The sequence below is a fragment of the Podarcis pityusensis genome (genome assembly GCF_964106645.2).
Source record: "Podarcis pityusensis genome assembly, chromosome: 3".
In the NCBI taxonomy this organism is placed as follows: domain Eukaryota; kingdom Metazoa; phylum Chordata; class Lepidosauria; order Squamata; family Lacertidae; genus Podarcis; species Podarcis pityusensis.
This window is the reverse complement of record NC_138026.1, coordinates 22,699,503-22,727,003: the sequence shown is the minus strand read 5'-3', so window position 1 is coordinate 22,727,003 and position 27,501 is coordinate 22,699,503. Positions and strand designations below refer to the sequence as shown.

At 40.2% G+C, this 27,501-nt stretch overlaps 1 protein-coding gene across 4 annotated transcripts in view; it reads right to left on the bottom strand.

The window, feature by feature from the left end:
* The window catches only part of CSMD1 (CUB and Sushi multiple domains 1), a 940,367-nt gene that overhangs the window by 99,643 nt on the left and 813,223 nt on the right, over positions 1–27,501 (bottom strand). For all 4 annotated transcript variants that reach the window (XM_080998891.1, XM_080998892.1, XM_080998893.1 and 1 more), the window contains 7 exons: positions 26,319–26,432; positions 25,281–25,376; positions 20,172–20,375; positions 18,618–18,742; positions 15,099–15,195; positions 13,996–14,100; positions 3,863–3,981 (listed from right to left, as the gene is read on the bottom strand). In XM_080998891.1, coding sequence (XP_080855017.1) covers positions 3,863–3,981; positions 13,996–14,100; positions 15,099–15,195; positions 18,618–18,742; positions 20,172–20,375; positions 25,281–25,376; positions 26,319–26,432 — 860 coding nt within the window. The remainder of the gene's footprint in view (positions 1–3,862; positions 3,982–13,995; positions 14,101–15,098; positions 15,196–18,617; positions 18,743–20,171; positions 20,376–25,280; positions 25,377–26,318; positions 26,433–27,501) is intronic.

The window sequence follows — 27,501 nt, the reverse complement described above, 5'->3', positions numbered from 1 at the left end:
CTGGCACGGAAATTTGTGGGTGCCTGGCCTCTTCGTGGGGAATTTTGTGGGTGCTCATGCACCTAGGGCCCCAGGGCATTGGCACCTATGGAGATGAATGGATATAAGGTTGTCCCTTTTGAATTATGGTGCTGGAGGAGACTCTTGAGAGTCCCATGGACTGCAAGAAGATCAAACCTATCCATTCTTAAGGAAATCAGCCCTGAGTGCTCACTGGAAGGACAGATCCTGAAGCTGAGGCTCCAATACTTTGGCCACCTCATGAGAAGACTCCCTGGAAAAGACCCTGATTTTGGGAAAGATGGAGGGCACAAGGAGAAGGGGAAGACAGAGGACGAGATGGTTGGATAGTGTGTTGGACAGTGTTCTCGAAGCTACAAACATGAGTCTGACCAAACTGCGGGAGGCAGTGGAAGACAGGAGTGCCTGGCGTGCTCTGGTCCATGGGGTCACGAAGAGTCGGACACGACTAAATGACTAAACAACAACAAGGTTGTCCCATTCCTTGCTGGGTTGTGGTTAGTCTGCCAAAAATGTTACAAACTGTGGTTATAGATTTCACATTTCACAGGGTTTCAGCCACAGAAAAACATACGCAGTTGGGCTCACAAAAGCCGACTTCCCTGACTCCTCCTTTCCACCCCAAGGGTTGGGAGTGGGTTTGAAGAGGAAGGAAGGAAGGGAGGGAGGGAGGGAGGAAGGAAGGAAGGAAGGGATGGGTTCATGGAGAGAGGCAACTACCACCGTTCCATTTCATTGGATGATCTCATGTTCTGCTATTGTGAGAGAAGGATGAAAAGTATTTCTAGCCACAGCATGCATATTTTTATCCATCTCTTTCAAATCCTAAAATGCCTAGATTCTTTCTTTTTTAACAAAGAAAAATAATAATAATAATAACTTTTCCTCATAGGGGAGTTGTATTCCTGTACTATCTCCATTGTAACTCTATTTTTAACCCCAGTGTGCTTATTATTAGGGTGGCTACCAATCAAATAGTTTACAAATACATCATCATATTTAGGGGGCCCTGCAAACATTCTTTTTGTTGCTCATTCATGCTGATTTGATTTATTGTGTTTCCTTATCTGCCCTTCACCACATAGTCCCCAGGTGGGTTACGACGATAAAAAAATATACAATTATAATAAATTATTTGAGCTCATGCTATCAGAGAAGCAGCCATGTCTGATCTCACTGTCAATACCCTTTGTGCATGTTAAAAAAAAAAAAAAAAAAAGGGGTTGGTGGTGGTCAAATGGCTTGATTTCCAGACAGTGCATATTCTGTATCCTCCTTCTGGAACTCGTAAGTTTTCATAGCACTAATCTTCTCTGTGTGTTTTCCCCTCCTGCTTTTGTAGTGCTACAACGCTTTCGAACAGTGATAATGTGGCCATATCGGGGAAATGTCACAGAACAACTAATAAAGCAGACTAAATCCACCGTTAATGTATCATTATTGTGTTCAGAACATGTTGCTGGATACATCCACAGTAAAACAATCTAACTCTTGTGATGACAACATTGAAACAAGTGTCATATTCTAGTGAAGCCCATTGTCAAGGTCTAAGGCTAGCCCTGTGTTTTCCCAAGATGACATAGCATGAAGTACAATGTAGTACTAATATATAACCAAGTGCTTGACAAAGCAATGCAGTAGTAGTCCTTTAGGTGCCAAGCAATAAATTTCCTCCACAACCAAGCCTTTGGCTTTTAACTATCTGCAGCCTTTTAGAAGTGGGCAGGATGTTTTCCACCTTGGTCTTAATGTATCTCTGTGGGGGTTCTGTCTGTCTGGTTGGTTGTAAGTCGCCTTAGGTTGTGCTGAGAGATACTAACAAATTTAATAAATACATAAATAGTAGTATTGCTGTAGACATTGATTATTTATTGTATAATGCCATTCCTAACCCCTTCTCCTTGTTGACTTTCAGTGGTCTAATTTTAGATTACAGTCATACCTTGGTTTTTGAACAGCTTAGTTCTCGAACGTTTTGGCTCCTGAACGCTGCAAACCCGGAAGTGAGTGTTCCAATTTGTGAACTATTTTTGGAAACTGAATGTCCGACGGGTCTTTCTGCAGCCAATCAGAAGCCGCACTTTGATTTTTGAAAGGTTTGGAAGTTAAATGGACTTCCAGAACTGATTCCGTTCAACTTCCAAAGTACGGCTGTATATTTTATATTCATACTTATGGCAAAAATGTATATATTCTGGGAGCTACGATATATGTTTGTCCACTGGTGACTTGTCAGTGTAGGCTGATGTGTTTAAAACATATGCATTGCCCAAAGAAAGGCAGTCAGAAACACTGTGACAGAGAACTCACTTGAACTTTGGCATGTGCAAACTATTTATTTAGATTTCAGCAAAAGAAGACCAAATGTAATATTGCAGTCTGCATTCTAGTGTTTAGCAGCACTGATGCTAGCTCAGAATCTATGCCTCAGTGAGATTTTTGCACTAAGAAAGGTCATACATTTATTTATAAATCAAGGAAGACTGCATTAATATATTCTCACATTATCATAATATGGCAATTACCACTAAGAAAAGCAAAACCACAGACTGCAAAAAAGGTCTGATTAGGCATGTAAGGCTTTAAAAAGAGAAAAGAAACCCTGGCAGTGAAGCAGGTATATAAATGGAAAATCAACTCTATTTTACCTTTCAAGAAGATAGGCCCATTATGCAAGCAAAACTAATTTTATTATGAATGACTATTTTATTTGCTTTGCAGAAGGACCAATAGAAAAGAATAAAAATCTAAGAATAATCAGAATTAATAATGAAATAGGAACAGGGAGGAAGATACCAAGGAAAATTAAATGAAGCCACAACTTCCAAGTGTCCATTGAAAAAGAAAGAGATGTACAGAGGCAGGCAAACATGTCTGAAACAACAGTTGTCTGACAGTTTACTGTCATATTTGGAGATGGATCATAACCCAGTGGCAGAGAAAAAGATTTGCTCACAAAAGGTCCCAGTTTTAATTGCTGGCATTAGCCCCAGTAGATGGTATGAAAGGCCTTTGCCTTCAACACTGGAGAGTGACTGTTACTCAGAGTAAGACAGTACTGGGCTAGATGGTTATGACCTGATATAGGGCATGTTCCTTTCCTGCAGAGTGTATTAAATTGAATGCAAAACGTATACTCCCAATCCAGAGAAAATTAGCAACAGTTAAGACCTATTTAAATTAATAGGAATTCTGATTATTTCTGAGTATCATGTCCAATTGATTTCTGTTAGCTATATCACTTCATATAAAAGAGTTGCAGGTGTGGTAGTCTCAGAAAATATGAAAGAGAAAATTGCTGATGTTCCTCTGCTGGAGCAAATTTTTGTTGATGAGAGAGATGGGGAAAATATGCCAAGTTTTGACTTTATGCAGTTGTCTTCAGCAAGCAGAGTGAAAAAGCAACCATCACTTATTTATCCTGATCCTTTTCATATGAGACAAAGAGCTGAAAATATTTCAAGAGGATACCTTTTCTTCACCAAAAGAATTTGATCTAGCATAAGATATTAGTAAAGTACTGCGGACTCCATGTTTGTTTGTTTTCAAAAACTAAGCCATGGACTCCTTGCTTTTGAAAGATTTGATATCTCTATGGTAGTTTTGGTCATGTGAATGGTGCCACAGATCCCCTGGGTAGATTACACAGACACCCTGGGGTCTGCGGACCCCCAGCTGGGAGCCACTGCCTTAGGAGATGTAAGTTGTGGGAGCAAGAACTGACAAAAATCACTCTCACCATGGAAGCACCCATGTTGTGGGTTTCTGCTCTATTCAATTATGAATCCAGCCCAATATGTTAGAACAGCAACTATACCATTTCAAAAGAAAATGCAAGTACCTGTAATGTGTATCCTGGCTCACACTGAAATGACAAAACATCATTCACCATATATCTATCGCCCATTTTGAATCCATTGCTAGGAATTACTGGTTCTGGGCAGGCAGCAAGGCCTACAGCTAAAACAAAATAAAGGGGGGAAATGGAACAAAACATATTAAAATATTCATGTTGTTTTGAAGTTTTATTACTTTTTTTGTTCTTTAGCATATAACATGATCTAATCAATTCACAAAATTAAAAAGACGTTAAAGTCCCTGACTTAAGCTTGCCATAATCTAAGTGAACACAAGGGAAGAAATGATAGCAGCAGGACAGAAAGGAAGAACAGTTCAATATAAATACACAAACAGATACATAAAGCCATCAATAGTGTGTATGTGTGTATATATTGCACAGAGAGAGACATATACACACATAGTCACACACAGAGGCGTATATATACATATGAAACAACGGTAATAGGTCACATTTTATATATTCGCTGTTGAGTAAAATTAGCTTCAAAATATAATGGTGTGGCAAATCTAGAAATTCATTCACACTCACAGAAGGGATTCATGTTCAATAATGCACACTGCAAGTGTGTGTGTGTGTGTGTGTGTGTGTGTGTACACATGCATGTGCAAGTCTCTTGAACAGGACATAGTGTGGCATGAAGATGTCTTACTGAAGAATTAGGGGGGCTTAAAGGAAAAGGTTGGCAGAGCTCTATCTGCCATGCTGCAGAGCCAGAGACAAGGTATTCTTTAGACCACATGCTTTACACGCTGTAGTTCTCATTCACAGCTTATGAATATCAAGTACTGTTTTCAAGGGTAGCATGCCTCTCTTGTACAGGAAATTGCTTACTGCATGCTCTTCACAGGTCAGCTAACTCTTTTGGCATAGGACGTAAAACTCATTAATGTCAATACTGATCACTCTCCCAGTGATCTCATCCCAGTTCCTGCTTGTTAAATACTTTTGCCATTCCAGCTCTGGCACGAGACATACATCCAGGCACGTCATTACAGTGACCTCCAATATTTTCCAGGCATCACTGCCATCAATGACAAGAAAGCTCACAGCACTATAATCTAGTTAACATTTCTGAAAGTATATTAGCATTCATTACACGACACTGTCAACTAACCAAAATAAAATTCCCTAGGCTGTTTGATCCAGTCTCAAAAAAGCTTTGCTTCTTATGTTTCACAAAAAAGAAATGTGATATATATTAGTGTGTGATACACACACACACACACACACAGATGTATAATTAAATATTGCTCTTAATTTCTATGAAGTCTCAGTTTGCAGCGAATAGCCTTATTCCTTGGCATAGAGAACAAATTCTGTGCAAGTATGAGAATTAACTCATGAATGTGAACAGAAGTAAACCCTTAATAAATGTGAAATGAAATTGTGATCCAATACGTTTCCACGGGGGAGTTCAAAACAAATAAAAAGTATTTGGGGAGAAAAAAAATACATCTGTACTACATACCACTTGTTAGACTTGAGCTATAAGCCCTACTTAATATTTTTTTTAAAAAAAAGATAGAGAAGGAAATATACATTTATAGAGCAATTTAGAGCATTTATAGAGCAAACGAGTGAGAATCAGAGTAGAGGAACCACGGCCATACTCAAAGTTCTGCCAGCTTGAACCAGTTAAGACAAAAAGTGGAAGGGGGGGGGTTTGTTTGTTTGTTTTGCTGTACCAGCTCCAGGACCCAGATGTTCTAGAGAACGGAATGGGCCAGCCCTGTTCTGCCCCATCCCTGTAACACCCTTTTCCAGGTAGTAGGAGTTTATTCACTGTGCTGGGGGCAGGGCTGCAGCAAAAAGCCTCTGGTGAAAGCTAGCAGACCAAAACATCCAACACCATAGACTGGAGGTTAGAAATACTGCCTTAGAACTGATTCGGAATCCACTGAAACGTAATGCTTCCCTACCTCAATTCTTCTTCACAGAGAAACCACGCAACCCTTGATTTTACACCTGTATATCTCTGCCAAGAACACAACATTTATTGCCAAAAGTTAGAGTTTATAATAATTATGTCTTATCTAAGTATTCACCTGTCATTCAAGCCACTGGAACTGTGGCTGAGGTTTAAATTATATCTTATTTTCACCATCCCAGTGAAAAAGGAGCAGAGACATGTCTCTCAGCACTTTATTTATATAATAGAATAAGGTGGATCAGAAATAACAGTGTGCACTAAGCAGCTGGGCCTGTATCAAGAAGATAAGACTCTGAAAAGCTAGAATCAGCTGTTTGTGGGGGAAAGGGGGTTCATGGGGGAACTAAATCCAGTCCCAACTCCCCTACTGCAAAAAAGATAAGACACAGGATTTTCTGATTTATTTAAGAATTAGGCATACACTAGTCCAGCTCTTAAAGGACCCCTGGGCAGTTAAGTGCACTAGAATTAGGCATAAACTAGTCCAGCTCTTAAAGGACCCCTGGGCAGTTAAGTGCAGTCAAAGGTGCCAATGGGGTGTGGCGCTCATCTCACTTTTCACGCCAGGGAGCCGGTGTTTGTCCGCAGACTGCTTTCCGGGTCATGTAGCCAGCATGACTAAACTGCTTCTGGCACACGAAAGACCGTGATTCCAGAGCACACAGAAACACTGTTTACCTTCCTGTTGCAGTGGTACCTATTTATCTACTTGCACTGCTATGCTTTCAAACTGCTAGGTTGGCAGAAGCTGGGGCACAGCAATGGGAGCTCACCATTGACAATGAGGACAGTGGGGGGACAGCGATAACAAATCAAGGGTGTGGCAAGAAGTTCAAGAGGCAGGGTGAAGAAAGAAGACTAAAATCGCAAATATAGACTTGGGTGTTTAAAATCACCTTGATAACACTCCTTAATGCGTTCTGAACTTGCACAATTCCCTTTCTGTAAAGTCAACATCAGAATGACGGGTAAGATTTCCTCTTGCTGTCCAACAGGGACAGTCAATACTGCTATGGTTGGCAATTACTTTTTCTCAAAGGAATACTCAAACAGGTAAGGAGAAAGGAAGATCAATGTATCAATAACAGAAGCCAGAGGCAGGCTATTACTACCTTCCTTCCCTGCATACAGAATCTAGGAGATTTTAATAGATTCCTTTGATTGCCACTGTGAGCTGGAAATATCTTCTTCTGTCATGATTGTCTACATCACAAATCCTGGCATGCGTTTCCATACATAATGCAGCACAAAGTTAAGAATCCCAATGATTGGGGAGTTAACTTGACCCAGTAAAATCTGAATAACAAGTTCATGTTTCCAACAGCATGCCCTAATGTAGAAATTTTTGTCATGTCCATTTCAACTGGGGTTTAGACCTGCTTTTAGCACAGAAACTGCTTTGGTTGTCCCGTATGATGACCTCTGTTGGGAAAGAGACAGGGGAAATATGTCCTTGTTAATTCTCCTCGACCTCTCAGCAGCTTTCAATACCATCAACCAAGTTATTCTTCTGGAGCGGCTGTCCAAGTTAGGGGTGGGTGGCACCACTTTGTGGTAGTTGTGGTCCTACTTGGATAGTCATTTCTAGAGGGTGATGCTTGGGGGTGTGCTGCCCCATGGAGCATTCAATATGAGGTTGCTCAGGATTCGAGTCTCCCCCTCTCCAACTGCTGTTTAACATCTATATGAAACTGCTGAGTGGGGTCATCTGGAGCTTTGGAGTATGTTGTCAGCAATATGGCGATGACGCACAGTTCTTATTCTTCTTCTTCACATCTGCAGGTGTGGCAGTGGATATGCTAGACCATTGTCTAGGGTGGCCATATTTCAAAAAATGAAAATCCAGACACAAAACTTATTTGTGGCCATAGTTTATTCAGGACATAGATATAAGTTACGGACAGTACATTGGGGGGGGGGGGCGCAGGGGTACGCATACCCCTAAACATTTTGTGAATCTAGGTTTGGCCTCATTGAGGGGCAGTATTTCATTATGAGTAGGAAAATGAGAGTACCCCTAAACGTTGTTGTTGTTGTTGTTTTTAAGGGAAAAAAAAGCACTGGTTATGCAGCATGTGTATGGAGTATTAAAACAGATTGGGGACACTCGTGTTAACAAACTTGCTTTGGAGCTAGGGAGGGAGTAAAAAGATAATGCTGTCTTATCGCCATCAGAATGCAATTTTACCCATACTGCAGTTGGCACTCCTTAAGCATTTAGTCCTTGAAATTGAAACTTGTTTAAGAAACAGATAGATAAAAAAGCACTTAACATACAACTTGTAGCACAATCATGTACAGCTGAAGTACTTCAAAAAGTTGTTTACAGGCCAGGAACAACTACAGTATAGGTACTACATGAATTTTTGCTAGAAATTGAGAGATTCTTATACTACTTGTTTTGAACTAGTTAAAATAAAAGCAGATAAAATTTTGGAAATGTATTAGAAAACTAGATTTAAAGTCACATTTTGTTTGTGAATTCTTGGTTTCCTCTATCAGATCATTTTGTTTTTATGACTGATGAAAATTTGAGAATAACTTTAATGAACTCCTTGTAGAGTTTGTTGCTCTTTTGACTCAAGAATTTAATTAATTCTTCCATTAATCTAAATGGGCTTTTCTACAGCTAATGATTCCTTGTAGCACAGAAAATAACCTGATGATATGGCTAATTTCTTCCATAAAACAATAGCTGTCAATCAAAACTAGCACTAAAGGCAGCATCATTATTGCAATCAATCCGAGACTGAATTATTGCATAAAACAAAAATGCAATATTCTTTCCTCTTCCCCCTCACCATTTTGAGACAATGAACATCACACTGTGCTAAGTGTTTACATTACAAACCCGTGGGTCTTAAAAACTGGTGTCACAGTGTAGCTAGGGGTGTGCAATCTGATTAAAATACCAATGCACATAGAATGTATGCCTTTACTATGGGTAAATAAAGATTCTAGGTGTGCCTTTGGCGAACTCTAAGCCATAGTCATTCATCTGAAACATCAAAAGACTTGTACTGCTATGCCTAGCAAATCAGGCTATTATCAATTCTCTTCTTCTTCAAAGACAGTTTCCCCATCTGTTCACCGATATCGTATGTCCATTTCGTATTTTGTTTTTCTTACCCAAAATATGGGTGTGCTCAATTTACAGGAAGGCCAGAGTAAGAGCCTTCAGCTGTACAGTGGGAAACATCAGGATATTCCAGTGCTTTGTGTAAGGGTGACTCTTGCTGGATTTGGAGTGACTGTACATGTATTTAATAAATACAAGAAACCATTTTGCATTTGAAAGAAAAAGGTTTAAGCATCTGAAATAGGTGCGCTTCAGTAGCATTTTAACAAAACCTATCTCTTAAGCAGCAACCTAATATCTTAATATAAGATAAAGAATGGAAAGAGGTAGTTGCACATTCAGAATAAAGAAGTGGGAATCCTAGCAATGATCTTCTAGACCCACAGCTTCATTAACTTTACAACAAAGGAGATACACTGTGGATCAAACCATACAGGTATTTTTCAAGGTAGGAGATTGGCAGGAAGTGACAAACCTGTCAGTATGGGTTAAGAGCAAAACAACAACAACAACAACTTATTAACAACAACAACTTATTATTTATACCCCGCCCATCTGGCTGGGTTTCCCCAGCCACTCTGGGTGGCTTCCAACAAAAGATTAAAAATACATTAAAACATCAGTCATTAAAAACTTCCCTAAACAACAAACAATTCAGCCAATTATGAAACCATACTGTGCTTTACTGCATACCCAGGGTAGGTGGGCATGAAGAAAACTCGGAATGAGCCACTGAGAAGAAAGAGGCCAAACCACAACTAATGGCATATGATTGCTCAAAGCCAGGCATAGGCAAACTGGGCCCTCCTGATGTTTTGGAACTACAAATCCCATCATCTCAAGCTAACAGGACCAGTGGTCAGGGATGATGGGAGTTATAGTCCCAAAACATCTGGAGGGCCTAGTTTGCCTATGCCTGCTCCAAGCAGATGCATGATGTGTACAAGTGCCTTTTTTGCTCTTTTAGAGCCAAACACAATACCACCCCACTGCACTTACTACAGGGAGTGTGAAAATATCAACTTAAATATCTTCTGGTGAAAACAGAAACAAAACCCTTGCAAATATAACAAAAGTAGACAGAATTTGTTCATATGTTCAAATGCTTCACAAAGGCCCTTTGATGCTATTTCTTTTTCCATCTTGATCCACAGAAAAACTTATTTTGTTCAATACACACAAGAGCATTAGCAGCAGTCAAAGGAGCCTGCGGTGGCTGTGTATTCTGCACAACTTTCTGTGTAGCTAGCTGCTCAATTATATTATTATAAGCTACCCACACTGCAATTATTTCACTAACACGAAGATGCTAAAAAGCTATTAAGTTCTAGAGGGATGTTTGTTTGTATTGGTAGATCTATCTGAAAGCAAAGTATTTTTCTGCAAACAAAAAAACAAAACAAGAAAACCAGGCAGTGCAGTCAAGCGCCCTGACACTTAGCATTTTAAAAAGATGTGAGTGCCATTGATTTCAGTAAGCTGATTTTCAAGTAAACCTGCTTAGAACTGGCACATTAAAAATTGCTGGCCAAATCAAGAGACGAAATCAAGATTTTTATTAAATCAGTACTTGTCCAGGTTATGTTCATAAGATATGGTGATTTATTGCCATTCATTTTCATTGCAGCAATTCAGAACGGTGGGTGAGGGAAGTACGTCTGATAACATTTCATCAGTGAATCAATTGTTGCACAAAGAGTGAGAGCACAGAAAAACATTCACATCAAAACTAAGAAAGAATATGCTAAACTAATCTTCAGTGTTTCCTTCTAATCACAGAATTGAATATGACATGCACATCACAAACCTAACTTATTTGGTTTCGTATTTACTTAGTGAAACCTTTTTTTCTCTAAAAAATAATAATATTTATCACCTCATGTCTGATCCTAAATTGGTTGCGTAACGTGCTGAAAAGCAAGGCTTATTATATTTCAGATTAATTTAAGACACAACTCTTTAGCCATGATTCATGGCAAAGCTATCACTGCCATTTTGGACTCTAGCTAAGGCTCTTTCCTTTTGAAAATATAAGTAGAAGTAGAACCATTGACCATTGTGTTTTTAAAAATTAGACTTCCTTGCAAATTCTGAAAAGCAGTCCATCTCCCTGTCCCCCAGTTACCTGTTTCAGCGCAACAGGCAAGCTCAAACCATGAATAGTTTAAAACAGCATGCGGATGCTTCTGATTTTTCCTTGCAGTCCCACAGGAGAAGAGGTAAAGGAAAACATGTAAGAAAAGCCCTGCTGGATCATATCAAAGGCTTATCTGATCCAACATCCTGTTTTCCATAACGCCCAACCAGATGCCCAAGAAAGCCCAAAAGTGGAACAAAAAGGTAGCAGTCCTCTTCCTCTATTGTTCCCCAGAAACTGGTATCCAGTGGCATGCTAGCTCAGATCATGGAGGTAGCATACATTGATCATTACGAGTAGTTATTGATAGCCATGAACTTGTCTAATCTCCTTTTAAAGACTGGTGGTAGCAAATTCCATTGCCCTAGAGCAGAAGTCTAGGTTCTGCACTTTCACGTAGCACTAAAGTATGGCTTAATGTTTCAACTGGAATGGACCACTGTTACACAAAGTCAGAAGGTTTGATCTAACCTTGTGGATAGCAGGTAAGAGCAATAGTCAAGTTACTGACATCAGAATCCTGCCCAGGACGTAACATCTGCAGGTGTTATAAACCAGCAGCCTTTCAAAACACATTCTGTATAAATAAGCTTCAGAAACTCATTTGGCATCATCAATAAATTACCTCTTTTTCATATAAATTACAGGAAGCTTTGCATACAAATAGTGGAAATAAATAGGGAAATTGAACCACAGAATAAAGATACCCTGTGGCTGATTGCTGGTCCTGAATATTTATCATCAGCTGGAAATCTGGCCTTTCCAAAAATTTGCACACATTAACATTTTAGAAAAGTGATTACCCCAATTATAAGTATTACTATTGATGCTTATCGGTATACTTGCTTGTTTGGGACTGCTCATTAAAAGGAGATGAATATCAACATTAAGGGACTATTTGGTGCCTTCATCTACATACTCTAATAAGCCCTAGTCTCACAGAAAATTGTTATTGCCCTTCTACAAGGTAATAGAATGTTTGCATAGGCAAACGTAAAGATGTTTGGCGAATCTAATCTCTGTCAAGCTATTTATCAGACTAATAATTAATATCTATATTCATGCTTAAAATTTAAGAATCAGCTTTGTAACGCCTACCTCTAGCTAATATGAATGACTCACTGATGTACATAGCTACGCACAGAGGACACCACTATTTTGCATCAGTAGTTTTAAAAAGTTTGAAAAGGACATGAGTGCCACTATGTAAATAAGAGTGTGCAAAATGTTCCCCAGTGATCAAATCTCAGTTAACAACTTCCTGGTATCCTAGCAGGAATTCCATGGCTTCATTTCCAAATCCTCGTCCAAATGATATAGAACTGGAGGGCTGTGTCACACTTTACTTTTATTTAGGCTACAATCCTAATCCAATTTACCTGGAGGTTTGCCCCACTTAATTCAGTAGGGCTTACCTCTGAGTAGACAGGGTTAGGATGGTGCTGTAATTTACTAAGTGAAAACACAGTGATAACCTTTTTGGCATAAAATACAATATATTCCTGATCCAAGCACATGATGCAGCAGAAAACGATGTCATTCTCCATGCTTACGTGAAGAAAGAGAACCAGCAAGAATAATTAGCATCCCAACTGGGCTTTCAAGTATTTAGTGATCCCTGTTCATGTTGTAACATTTATACTTATTTTTTATTCTTTTAAAATATATTGTAAGCTGTCTTGCACAATACTATGTGCCCTCCTGCTGATAGGGGGGGAAAACCCCCTGACTTTAGCAATCTGGCATGGGGGTTAAATGTATACCAAGAAAGCCAAATAAATTTAGGATGCAAGTTATTAAGCATACTGCCTGCAAGTTAAAATAAAAATAATAATGATCACACCTTTATTAATAACTTCCCTTGTCTGGTTAAGCAAACTTGGCCCTCCAGATGTTTTGAGGCTACAATTCCCATCATCCCTGACCACTGGTCCTGTTAGCTAGGGATGATGGGAGTTGTAGTCCCAAAACATCTGGAGGGCCAAGTTTGGGGATGCCTGTTCTATATAAGACAATACCCCGCAATGGAAACTACAATGGCATGTGAAGTCTAACTGACCTTGCTGTTATTTTTCAACATAAAAATCACTATCAACATGCATAATTGTAAAACAGCAAATCTCAAAGACTTTACAGCAACTGTACACCCTGCCAGAGCAGCCTATGTGCTGTACACAACATTCCATGACTGAAAGGGTGGGACAGACAAAACCATTACATGAAGCATGCAGTTGCTATGATTCTCTGTCATTATATCAACTACAGAGATCACACACAAATGAGCACATATTGACAAATGAATAGAATAAAAGTATAAAACAACCTTTTATCCATGCCATAAAACTGGACATTATTAACATAAAAAAATACCAGGGGAAAGGCAACACAGTGAAGACAGTTCTGGATTTATGTAGGGGGGAAATGTTGTTATGAGTTTAGAGGGTGGGCTCTATGCCTGAGTCCCATTCTAATTCCTAGATCCACGCTAGCATTCCTGGTAATGGCTCTCCAAGTATGGGCCATGAAGGTAACAAAGGAAGAGGCTCTGTGCCAGACAGCCAATGGATGCCTCCCTTCCCTCAACTGCCTGGCAGTTAGAAAGACAAAGGCCAGAGTTGAGTTGTGTGCGAAGCTAGAAGCAAGGATGAAGGCCTTGCCTGATTTCTGCTGCAATCCAAGGCTGTGGGGGTTAATGCTGTGAGTACCTCCATCAAATATGATAGTGTGTGTGTGTGTGTGTGTGTGTGTGTGTGTCTGTGTAAATAAACCATATATCATAAAGACACCATAGTCTCCACTGACCCTCATTCCAAAGGAAACCTGGAACCCCTGGATAAGCCCCTGGAACCCCTGGAATTTTGTACCGCTTTGGGTGGCGTGCAACAATGTGATGATATGAATGATACCTAGCAAACACAAACAAGAGGCACAATGCCAATCAAAATTATAATAAAATTAAAACTTACTTTTGTACTCGAGGTGAAAACCAGCAGCTGCCACACTAATATCAGAGTGGAAGTGCAAGTAAAGTTGATTGGAGGTGCTGTTCAACAATGCTGGTACTGTAGTACCTACCAGAAATATGGGACAGGTTATGAACACTGTCATTTATCACAAGATCTATGCAACACAGGAACTTTTAAAGAAGCACAACATATAAAGAAGAATAAAACATATAGGGTGAGGTTCAACGTCACATTATTATAAATCGGGTCCTCCTCACAGAGGCCACGTGGTGCGCTGAGATCATCAGGACTGACCTCACTGTTGTGTGGGTGGGAACGATTGGATAGCCACAGCAACCTGATTAGTGGTCCCTCGGTTGTTGGGCAAATCTGTCCAATGGGAATGTTGTGTAATAACCAAGGGATCTTTATATACTGCTGCACGTTGCATTAAGCTTCCTCTTTTAGCTTCGTGCACTGGATCACCCACCCACCCTTCCCTATATTTAGGGTCTTGTTTTGACCTTGCTATGCCATTGTGGGCCGTCTGCTTTTGGGGCAGGGGCTCGGTTGGCTGGTGCCACTTGGGTTTCGCCTGCCACATAGCAAATCGTCACAACTTCGTAAGGTTTGGTGGTAGGCATCAGTTAAAATGGTGGTGTGGAGGGGAGGTCAGAGAACAGGTACTCCATTAAAGGAATCCAGGGTCTCGCCATGCTTTTGTCGACCCCTTTCGGGGGGTAGGATCTCGCAAGAGTCCCTGGGAGCATTTTGGGGTGAGCTTGAGTCACGTGCTCCCCCATGATGTTTACCTGCACTGACGGTATGGTGGGGCCCAGTCGTCAGTACTGCGTTTGGATAGCTCCTGGGGATCTTCACACGCAACTGTTCCATCTGTGCAAGCATATAAACATATAAGCTTGCAAGATGTAATAATGGTTGGAGAATTGACTCGCCACTTTCAGGCAAGTGTGAACTTTGAAGGAAAACTACATTTCAGCTGGCATATTTTTTTTTAGGAAGTGTGAATCAGGAGGTCCACATAAAAATACGAACCTATCCAAATTTGTTCACCATCCCTATGGTTTCACCATTATAAGACCACAATGTAGATTTCTACATACCTGAAAAACTCCCAAGCCTTGGTGCTGTCAAGTCACCACCATCATAGATTTCAAGAGAGTCCCAGTTATGCTCAGTGGCAAAGCTTATGACCTGGATCTGTGAAAGAATCACCACCGGGTGTTCATTAAACAGTATAGTCACATATCTTTTCAGAAGTTGTGACATCAAAGACAAAAAGAAGCAGCAATGAGATTGACAGCAAAACGTAGCTGCATAAGCTAAACACACATTTTGACCTCACAATATTGTGCACCTTTGTAACTGCAAAGTGACATCAAAGAGCAGCAATTGACTATGGAAAAACAAGGCATTCATTGCTGAAGTGTCACATTTCCAAAAAATGACAGACCAATCTTCAGTGGGGTCTAGAAGGAATGGGAGTGGCAAATCTACTGCTGAGACCTAAGACCTGGTGGCTTATGCTAGCCAGGTCGGTGAATGGTGAAAATAGTTCTTGGTTGCATTTGATATGCCAGTTCCAGGCAAGCATAGCTGAAGGGCCTGGGGCATCTTCCAGGCTTTGGATCTGATGTTACCAAAGCTTTCACCTCACCCTCGAAGTGCTCCATTTCAGTGCTTCCTGCTTACTCTTGCCAGCAGGAGAACCTCTAGTGATAGTTTCCCACACATCTAGGTAGGGTGCCTTCCTTTCATTGGCAGTGCTCTTCTCTGCTTGCAGAGGCCAGCAGAGAGGTACGGAAGTGACATCCCAAGCGCCCAGCCATCAGCATGGAAGGGTTAGGATAGTGCTCTCTATCAGCGCAGAGCTGCATTGCAGCAGATGAAGAAGATGAAGTGTACCCGACTTCAGATGGTGGAGAAAATATATGGATGTTACCCAATAAAAATGCCCTGCACCTATAAATCTAGATGTTAAAGTATGAGCTAGTCTAGAAGCCTCCTCCCTTTTCTGCTACTTTAGTAAGCATGAGGATATTTTCAGTATTCAAACATAGAACCTTCCACAGTGCAGAAAAAGGCACATTACAAAACTGAATAGCTTGGATTCAAGTGAGCGGCAGATGACAGATGTTTACAAAGGAAGAAAGGCATTTAAAGAAAGAAGAGGAGGAAGACTAAAAAAAATAATGGCAAGATATACGGAAGCAGCAGTACAGATATTATCAATATCCCAAGGAAGTCATGTTTGCAAGGCAGAATTATACACAATCACTCCACTCCAGACCCCTGCCAGTGCAGATACAGAGTTCTTAGGGGGGTAGTTCATTCATTGCAATGGAAGTGAAAAGGCTGCACACACAAAGGAATGTGCTAATAGATGTGGAATTTCCCCTGATTGATCAGGGCAGCCTGTGTGGGCAGAGAAATTTGTATTTAGAAAAGGAGTTATTTTGGTTAAAGGAGGAAAACCTAATGAAAATAAAGACTGTGATTTTTATGTCTTTGGTTTATGGCTTGTTTTGTTTTTGCAGGACAAGAGGTTGGATTTAGTTGTGGAAGAACCTGTTGCAGGACTCAAATCAGTCACAAACTTCACCACTGGTTTTTACACTAAGTAGCAGTTGTCATAACACTGAAATGTCTGCAAAGACATGATGAATGCTTGCGATCAGTGGATCTATAAATACTAGGGGTGTACATGGGTCTCAAGATTTGCCTTGCATCTCTATCTGAACATTAAAAAAAAAATCTTCTCTGTTTCTGAGATGTTCCCCAAAAAACATTTTGTGGGGAGATGTCCCGAAAAAGCTCAACGGCTTCGCTCCCCCCAAAAAAGGAAAAAAGGAGATTTTCATTTTGGGAAATATGGCAACACTACTTTTGGAGTAGTTTAACTGCAGACAAATGAGTCCAGGCATATGTAGAAGGGATTCACTTTTCTCTATAATTTTCTATGTGTAAAAGGGGTGAGGGTTTGTCTCTTGCTGTTTCTGATTTTAAACCAATTAAGAGCTGGCTGAGTGGTATTTATTCTTGTTTGTACATTTTAAAAACCTTTCCAGAGTTTGTTTGTATCCTCTGAGATAGACTTTATGCTTCCAATATAAGTTTTACAGGTCTCCAAGAGGCTTTACAATATGAGGCTGTCCAGAACATTGCCAGTGAAGTTCTGAACAGCTCTGGGTTTTTTATGACTTCGAGGGTTTAAAAAATAAAAATAAAATCCTGTACTGCCGGGTTTTAACCACAACAAAAACCCAATCCAGAGCTCTTTGGTGCTTTACTGACAACATGTGGGACAACCTCACTTCTTGCAAAGGCAGCTTCCCTAGAGAAACAGAGAAATACAAAAACTTGGAGTTATTCTGAATAGAAAAATGAATTAAAAACAGAACATGCTTAATTTTGATTTTAATTCAATTTTCTCTTTCTTTCTTTCATGTTGTTCAAGTGTATGCTCCGTCTTAAATAAGTAATAATAAAAAAACAGAACAATACAAGACTTTTGGGGGGCCCTGATCTGACTTGAGGGTGAGGGGATATTGGCACTTCCATATGCCTCGTTTTTTGGCCTCCACACATAGCTGATATGCACCTCTAACCAGTACCCCACAGCTGGATTCTATTTCCATCATATTTATGGTGTTAAATTAACTGAATGCACTTGGATGCCCTCGTTAGTTGTTTCTCTAGCTGTCAGCAGATGGTGATATTGCTTTATTTAACTATGTATTAAAAAATGCTTTGATAAAAGGAAGAAGGAATCAGAGAACTGTAAAGTTGGAAGGGACCCCGGTGGTCATCCAGCCCAATGCCCTGCAACATCGATCCTGATTCTGCAACTGGTTCTTTTAAGCATAATAAGTGGGGTAGACAGGAGTGATTTTAGCTTCATTGCGCCATGTGGGGTGAAATGAGAAGGTGTGTTACTTGATCAGGCCAGACTTACCATTAGACAAAGTGAAAAAGATGCTGCACTCAGGCAGCAGGTGCTGAGGTGAGGCAGCAGTGGCATTCCTGTTAAGCTTCCTACCTATTCCCTTCTACTGGAGATCAGAGACTTGCATGCTACACAGCCTATCATGCGCTCTTTGAAGCAGCCAGCCATCCCCAGGCACAGTGGAGGATGTTATTCCATTGCCAGTGTTGAAAGTCAGCCTCTGCTCATGGAATTAACTGGTGGCATCTTGCCCTTTGCCATGGACAGCAACATTTCTTGGACTGGCTCTGAGCCAAAGATACTCTGAAACTCTGGGAACATGGAGAACTATATACTTGCCCAGACTTAAGAAATCTACATCATAGACTTATTGGTTTTATGCTGCCTCGTGATGCTTTCATGATGCTGTTTGTGCTGCTATACTTGTGTGATTTGTTTTCCTTTATATTTTTGCATTGATTGTTTTTAACTGTAATTTACTGTTTTACACCACCCTGGGAAAATAGTTGATTGGATGGCATATACATGCCATAAATAAATAAATACATGTAAGCAAGCTGATGTTTTTCTTTATATTTGGCTGGGGTTTGGGAAGAGGAGTGATCAATCAACCATCAAGTCATTACTACTATTATGAAGTAGTTCATATTCCACTGTGGGCAAAATATGGACTTGCCTGAATACCTGATCCCTCAGTCACTATGATTTTCCACACACAATTCAAGCTGTTACCATAAGGTTCGGGATAGCCTGGAGACAATATAGTACCCCTCCGTTCAGTGAAATTTCGACTGCATGGCACTGAAAATTGAATTAGAGATAACGACAAAGGTAAAGTCATGCTCAGGGAACAGCAAAGTAACACTAACAATAGAAATAAGACCTCGTTTCAACCAAAGTAAGACACACTTTCACATTCAAAGGAAGTATCTATAAATATATGTATGCATAGAAATATGCACATTCAATTAAATTTTCTCTAATAGTGGCCATGGCTGCCAAACCATGGAAATGATATTTTAAATTCAGGTGACTTTACGCCAGAATTTCTTCCTTTTTCTTATTCTAGTCTAATTTCCCCACAAAACAGGCAATGCACTGTGAGACTGGAGTAGGAAAAAACACCACAGAGGAATGGGAAGGTTGTAGAGAATGGGGCAGGAAAACAGCCACAGAGTCTTCAGAGTAAGAGAGGTAGACAGACAAAAGGAAAGAGAGAAAAATAAAAAAAAACCCTTCTTTGAAGCTGGCAGAGAAATAGGGTCTGTGCCACAGAAGACAGGTAGGTTTGAAGCTACCCTGCAGCTACATGTCCCAGATCAGCCAAGACAGGACGGACTGTGGTTGCTTGCCAGGCCTGCCAATGCAACATTAATATATTAATTTTAATTATATTTATACTGGATATGAAGCAGAGAGAGGATGAATGCTTCTTAACATCCAGATTAAAGAGAATTTCAATAAAAATAAAGATGAAACTCCGTTGTGTTGGAATTAGTTATGTCCAAGGTGGAAAACAGAACTTTCTTCTGCCCTGTGACAATATACTAGGGGCTGAATGTACTCAGGTAAAATTATATTAGCTATTATGATTCAAATCACTATGATCTTATTTTATTCTCTCTAAAGTCACACTGTCCCTGTCAGTATTATTAATAATTGTAATGCACAAGTCTTGAGAGTAAAAAAAAAGGGGGGGATACTTAATACATGCAAAAGAATTCAAAACAGTAAACACAATTCCATTAGCGAGTTTCACTGACAAAACACAGTGTTAAGTGCATTGTTTGGATGAATTTATTTTGGATCTTGTTATTCTAAAATATGACATTGTAACAGCAGACTTCTAATTGTATCAGTTATAAATCTGCTATAAAGGATGTTTCATGGGGAAAAAATCAATTAATTAACAGAAGGGTGATTTCTAGACATTGACATTATGCTCCATATTATACTTATGATTTTAGAGGCAGTCACACTGATAATAAATATTCAGCAAAACATGCATCAACCTTGTTAATCTAATAGGTTATTATGTGAAACACTATACTGCCTACCAACCAGCTGGTACTCAATTACTTTTGAAATGACAAATTGCTCTTTCAAATTGGACACGACCAGTATTAATCAATGGAGAGAGAATTTAAGTGTTAAATACTACTTGATGAAACAAGTAGTGTTCTTGAATTCTGATTTAGAAACGGATGACCTAAATATAATAATGCCTTACCCACACAGCTTGGCACTGTGTCGTTCCACTGAGCTAAAGCATTGGGCACAGACTGGCAGCGGATGGCTTTGGAGCCTTGCAGAAGATAGCCAGGACTACATTCAAAGCGAACCACGGAACCGGCTGAGAATTCAGAGCCAATCCTCCTACCATATCTTGGCTCTGGCACGGAGCTGCATTGTGTATCACTGGTTCGTGGAACAGCTGCACAAACAGGAGGAAAGAGGTGTAGTCTGAGGAACATCACCTAGAAACTACAGAGAATTTAGTTTGCACTAACAGAGGCTTCCTTAAAGAAACTGAAAGATTACTTGTTGGCTAAAAGCATCATTATACTAATCAGGTTGAATTCCTTGAGTCACTTGTTCCACAACAGTCACACCAAAATTCAGTCAAGCCACTCTTTAATTTTGACAACTAAACTTTAAATAGATGAGTACAACAGACCAAGTCCACAAGAAACACACCTTTTGGGTGGAATGTAGTGCAAGGTTACCATATTTTTTCCCAATCAATCCGGGGACACTTTTCAACGTCAACGGATTTTGTATGGGGACTGATTTGTAAATCTGGGGACTGTCCCTGGGAAACGGGGACGTCTGGTAAACTTAATGTAGTGTGACTGATTTGATTCAGACTACAGTGGTACCTCGGGTTAAGTACTTAATTCGTCCTGGAGGTCCATACTTAACCTGAAACTGTTCTTAACCTGAAGCACCACTTTAGCTAATGGGGCCTCCTGCTGCCGCCACGCCGCCACTGCAAGATTTCTGTTCTCATCCTGAAGCAAAGTTCTTGACCTGAGGTAATCTTTCTGGGTTAGTGGAGTCTGTAACCTGAAGCGTATGTAATCTGAAGCGTATGTAACCCGAGGTACCACTGTACTTTGGAGAAGAAATATTCTTGATTTAAGCTAAAAGCAGCTGGGGGGGAAATAAACCGCTGGATAAGCAAATAGGTATTGAACTTCAGCTTTTGTATGGCTGCATTCTATGTACAACACCATTTGCTGCTAAATGACAAAGTATGGGTTTTTGGACTCCACACACTTCACAACTGGGCTTAATCTACACGATTGCATTGATGGCATGCTTATGCTTCCCCCACAGGCCCTGGCAATATGGATGACCTTTATTGCCTAGAGTGGCTACATCCCAGCTCCTCACTATTCGGTAGCAAAATACAATATACAGAGTAATAGGCCTTCTCCCATTCAGTTGCTTTTTAGCAGTAGAAGCCCTGTAGAAGTCCCACACAAATCCAAACTGGATGTACTGACGCGCAATGTAAATTAATAATGCAGAGTCTTCTTCAGTAAAAGAATAAAAGCTTCACTAAGTTAAAATTAAACTTGTTTGCAAATAACAGCATAATGAACAGAAGATTAAACTAGCTTCAGAGCATACAGAGTTTCCATTGAGCACAGGCTTCACAGAGCACAGGCTCCACCTCACACAGACACACTGCAGATACTGAGTCACAGACACTGAGTGAGACACCTAGTCTGCCTGCAAGCAGATACAATGAGTCATCCTCAAGATAAGTCACAGTGACTCAGCATGCTAAATGATTCCGCAGCTTTTCAGCATTTCACAACATTTCTAGACTCCTTTACTGCTTCCTTTACTGCTTCTGCTCTCAAATACCTTTGTCACATGACATGTATCCCTTATTTTTCTTAATATCTGTCCATCAACATAGCAAATGGAGGCGATACTAAAGCTCATTCTCTTGGTCAAGTGTTGCCTATGCCCATTACGGCATAGGATAACGTGGAATATCTAGGAAGTACTAGCAATGCCACAAAGCTCCAACCCTTGTGTTTCCATGTATATTTTAAAGAAGAAGCAATGATTATCATACTGCTTCTTAAAGAAGCACTGTAAAACATGTGACCCTCCAAATGGTGTTAGATTTCAAATCCCATGAACCCTAGCCATCATACAATGAAGAGAATTGTAGTCCAGCAACTACTGATCACAGATTTGCCTGATTTAAATGGGGAACCCATTGGGACACCTACAAAACTTCTTTGAATGATGACAGATACTTTTTTAAAAATACAAATACTAATACAAAGCAGTTTTCATTGTTTTATTGCTTGTTGTTTGCTGCCCTGGGCTCCTTGGGGGGGGGGGGGGAGAATAAAAATTTAATAAATACAGTGGTTTGCAACCACTTTGGATTAAAACCGTTTTAGATTACAACCACGTCAAACCCGGAAGTGCGTGTCCCCCCCTTTTTTCTTATTACAACACATTTATTTTTGGATTACAACACTTTTTTGGGGGGGGGGAGGCCCCATTGGTGAAAGCATGCCTTGGGTTGCAACCTGCTTTGGTTTACAACCAGACGGATCTGGAATGGATTATGGTTGTAAACCAAGGTATCACTGTACAACAAATGAACAAGCACACAAACTGCATTTGTGCAAAGGCCCTGAAATGGTAGAATGTGAGTTCATTCTTGCTAGAGTAAACCATATAGGCTTTCCAAGGGCTAATGTCTTGGGCCAGCACTGGATGTTTCAGAGAGCTATAGGAAATAAGCCAGCATGGCATAATTATGGAAATGAGAGCAAATGACTCCCTTTAAAACCCAATTGTACTGAAAATGTGAGGGTAGTTAACATTATAAAATGTCAACACTGTTTTTTGAGGATTTTTTTGTAGAGGTTCTGCTCATTCATGTAACAGCTAATCATCCTGCTTTTTGTGAAGTATGAAATATAAAGAAATGTGAGTCATCACAAAAAGAAAGGCAGTTTATTGGAGACAAAAAGAAATATGTAGAGAAAATGGCATTAGTTTGTGGGGGGTGGGGGGAGAGGAAGGGCCATTATATCAAAATCCAAAGCTTGAAATCTAATATTTCACTAGCTGTGAACAGAATATACAATCAGGCTAGCTATGGGCACCTCTCCCTCCTAATCCTCAGTCTAATTCTAAACCATAATGTTGACAAGTTAGTCTTCTTAGATGGTATCAGAGAGAAATTGCATTTTCTGTAGTAATTATTATTCATCTTTTAGTGCTATGAAACAAAATAGAAATCAGCCTAGTGGAAAAGCAAACATGTAATAGGGTCAATCTGGAATACTGGGTGATAAATAAAATGATTGACTTTGCAGGCCAGATTAGAGTGTTCATTCAGGAATGGGGATGCTGCTCTCAGAGGTATCTTAACATTAGCAGGCAGGCAGTCCTGGGAAATCTGTTCCTATATTTCACAAGAAGATTGAAAATCCCCAAATTGTGGTAGCATATTTATTAAATCTAATTAAATGCCACAAGCCGCATGGCCCTGGCTAAAGCTTTAGCAGCTAGGGATCCTAATGCATTCATCTTCCAAAAATGGAAACTTGACTAGCTGCAAGGTTCTCCAGAGATAAATAAAGCAGGCTTACTTACTTGATTCATTCCGAGATGCTGAGAATAGCATTTCCTATTCTCAAATGCCACTAGACAGAGAAATCCTATATCCTAATGCCAGTGATGAATAAACATAAACACTACCCCTCCCTCCCCAAACTAGCAAACAATACAAAACTGCTGAACAATTTGTTACATGATAATGAAATGCTACCTACCCCCAATCTTTGAATCTGGAACTATATTTTTATAAGTAGCAGAAGACAAAAAAACACATAGGGTCAAATCCAATGGCTTCCCCTCCTACAGTGACCCCTTTCAATAGCACAGCTCTAGTGGAGGTGCCTTCATTTATACAGAAAAACACTGGATGCTGTCCAAAGTATTCGAAATCATGATTGCTGCAATCCCATACACCTTATTTGGGGGCAGGTCTTGTAGGATGGAATTCAGTTACTTCTTCTGATCACAGAAGGAATTTGTGATCCAGTGATTGACTTCACTAATGGAAGAGGAAGGAAGAAGATTTCGGCCAATTCCCCCAGTTCCTGTAGCCTCCAATGCCCATGAAAATTGGCTTCAAGAGTTCAAGCTAAGAGGAATCACACAATGGCAGCAGATGTGATCTTAACAGTGGAAACTCCACCCCACACCCACTACTTTGACAGGTAAAAGGTGGGGATCGTCACCAGAATGTAATGATGACGGTGGCAGCTAGCAGGTGGTGAAGTTAGCCTTGCAGGGCTGGACAGAGAGACATCTATGTCCACCACCACCACTGTCCAAAGAGGTTTTGGGTTGTTCTGTAAATCACTGGCATATGAATGCTGCACATGAGGAGTTCAGCACATGGGTTAAGACACCAGGTTGCATGGTACTGCATACCCTATAGGTGCCTAATCTAATCTCTGAACACAATCATGACGACAAATAACACACCTTGTGAATTAAAAGAAAATAGCTAAGATTGCAAAACACGCCATGAATCAATTACAAAGGCACTTAAAAACACACTGCATTTCCCATGACTATTTGAGACAAATATATATATATTTGGTGCTACTGAGACCATACATATGTCATGACCCCATGTGGAGGTGCTGTAGAGGGGCTGAGGAGGAATGGAAAGGGATCCTGAGCAAGATGGGGAAAATGGAATGAAGACTCCAAATAGTGTCTGATGCTGCAAAGGAGTACAGATGGCCTGGAGGATGGATATCTGGATACTAGGGAGAGGTGAAGCAGGTTGTCAAAAGAATGCCCCTTCCCTACAACACTGGACACTCGTAACCTCCTGCTTCCAGAGCCTGCTCCTGCCAGTGAGGAGCCTTCCCTTCTGGAGAGTAAGTGATGCTGAGACAACCTTGACTGCATCTCCATGGACACACAGACACCAGCACAGACAAACCTCCCAGAGCCAGCCCACTTGAAGGAATCCCCCTTTGCTTGCCTAGTCTCAGGCAAGCTATTATCACATCAATAGCTGTACCTGTCCTGCTCTTCTAAAGAAGGGGTGGGTGGGTGTTACTTGTTTGACTGGACTTAGCCATGCATTCTGCCTCCTACGTACCTGCTGAACCTTGTAACCTGTATTTTACCTTGTGTACCAATCGGATTTAAGCATGAAAGCCTTGGGCAGGACTAGAGCTGGGAGTTTGAGTTCTTCCTCTGGCAGTGAGGGCCAAGGCAATGTAGTCCACAAAATACAAAAAGGTAAAAAAGAAAAAAAGACCAATACCTTGATAGACAAAATGGAAGCCCCTGGCAGATGCTCCACTCTTGGCACTAAACCTCAAGAGAATCTGATTGGATGTGGCTAAGGGCAAAGTCTCTCCTACAAATTAAAATGAACAGAGAGAAATCATGAACAAAATAACTAGAGAACAGAAGCATATGTTCTATACACACTGGCATGAAACATTTACATTTGAGATGGGTTGTTTTTATGTACTGTTTTATTGGTAGACGTAATACGATAAAATAACTCGCTTTTGCTGAAACTAAGTACCGTTTTTCATAAATAAACTGCAGCATGTTCAAAAACACCTTTTTAAAATTACATTTCTAAACAGCTGAAGAAAACATCCACCTGCTTATTTGCACTGCTTCCTTCTTACTTACAATGACTTACGGTACTTTGGGCTAAGCCCTGAGTTTTGCAACAAAATGTTGGTGATGTGGAATGTTCCTTTTCACTGTTCCAGTTAGTTGCATACGCCTTCCTCCTCAATATTCTACTCCTGCTCCTGCTTAGGTTTCTGTTCCCCTCCCACTGCCTCCAACAGTCAGGCAGCATTCCATACCCACTGGGTATACTTAGGAAAGGTTGTTTCCCCCCTATGTTTTATACTGGAAAACCATGGGGTTCCTCCACGCATGTTCATATATATCTCATATACAAATGTTTCTGCTCTTGGAATGTAAGTTCTGGCACTCACTTCTGAACTTCAGAAAAAGAGAGAACGATTACACACATTTAAGTAGCTACCTACTGGATTCCTGATTGATTGGAATGAGATATGTAACTAATCCAAGAAGCATAGTCCTCAGTCCTAACTTTTTTTTTTTTGCTCTGATTACATCATAGTTAAATTCAATCTACTGTATATGGTTATCATGTCACTGACTTCGCAGCATAATCTCACATTGAGCTACTTAAGAAAAAGAATAACTACAGAAAGGAATGATGGCAATGGCTAGGGGAAAGAATGACTCTAAACACGAATAAAAAATGGGAATATTTTCACAAAGTGTTTTTTAGGAAATATATTTTTACCTGAGTGAGATCCAGAAAGTGAACTCAGAAGTCTAGCCTGTGGATATTCTCCATCAAATAATTCTACTACATCGTTTAGAGCTGTTTGAAAATAGGCAAACTGTCCAAACACAACTGGGAAAAAATATAATAAAAGAAATGAAGTGCATATTAAATGTAAAACATCACAAATTAGCTTAAGTTTCTTGAGTTCTTTGGGAATAAAAGGAAGATTGTTTGCTGTGCTTTATCTATGTTGTTGTTTTTTCCTAAAGCAACTTGTTGTTTGTACATTATTGATTCTCATTGTGAGTGCCAATAATTCAACAATCTTCCATGCACTGACATTTGGAAAGTATTGTTAGTGAGGGAATATTCTAAAAATCTTTTGGTGCACAGACATATCCTGACATAGTGATTACATTGTGGAAAGCCTGGTTGTTGAGTTAATGAAAATCTCCATAAAACTAGAATAAGATCTATGAATAAGAAAATATAAATGGAAAGAAGTTACATTTTGTGTGGCATCCACTTATTCAGTTGGAAGCCAGCAGAATAATTCTGGGAAGGTACAAAAAGAGTTGCAGGAATTTGCCTGAAGACCAGCTCTGGTATCAGACTTGCCTGCACTGTGCCTCGAGTTGTGGTTTGACTTTAATTTGAAAGAAAGGGTGAGGTGGCAGAGGGCTTCATTTTAATATGCCCAAGGCTGGGGAGAGGTAATGACATGGAGTATATGTAAAAGAGTCTCCCAAGGCAAGGGTCAGACCTTCATTCCAGCCAGTGGATCCAAGCATACAAGGTCTCTGCAGATTTGATTGCTGCAATGACAACACTTCTCCTGTCAGAAAAAATACATGTCTGGGGAGTACAGCGTAGGCATTGCTGCCTTCTAGGCAACAAGACCGAATGCCTGGGTTGTGCTTTCTGGGAAAGACAAGTTGCCATTCAAGATTTTCACCATCTCTGAATGAGGGGGCGGGGGGAGAAGTATAGCTGGTATATCAAATGTATTACTTTCCTTCTGTTCACAGCAGTTGCACACTGTAATGAGTATGGGTTGCTCGTGCGTAAGTTGCCGCCTCTCCTGGCTATGTTGCCTTGTTAAACCTTTCTGTCTGGACAGCCCTTCACTTCGTGGCTGCCTCAGTCGCTAGCAGAATCCGTCAGTGGGCGTTTCTTAAACCTTTTCCAACATAAAAGT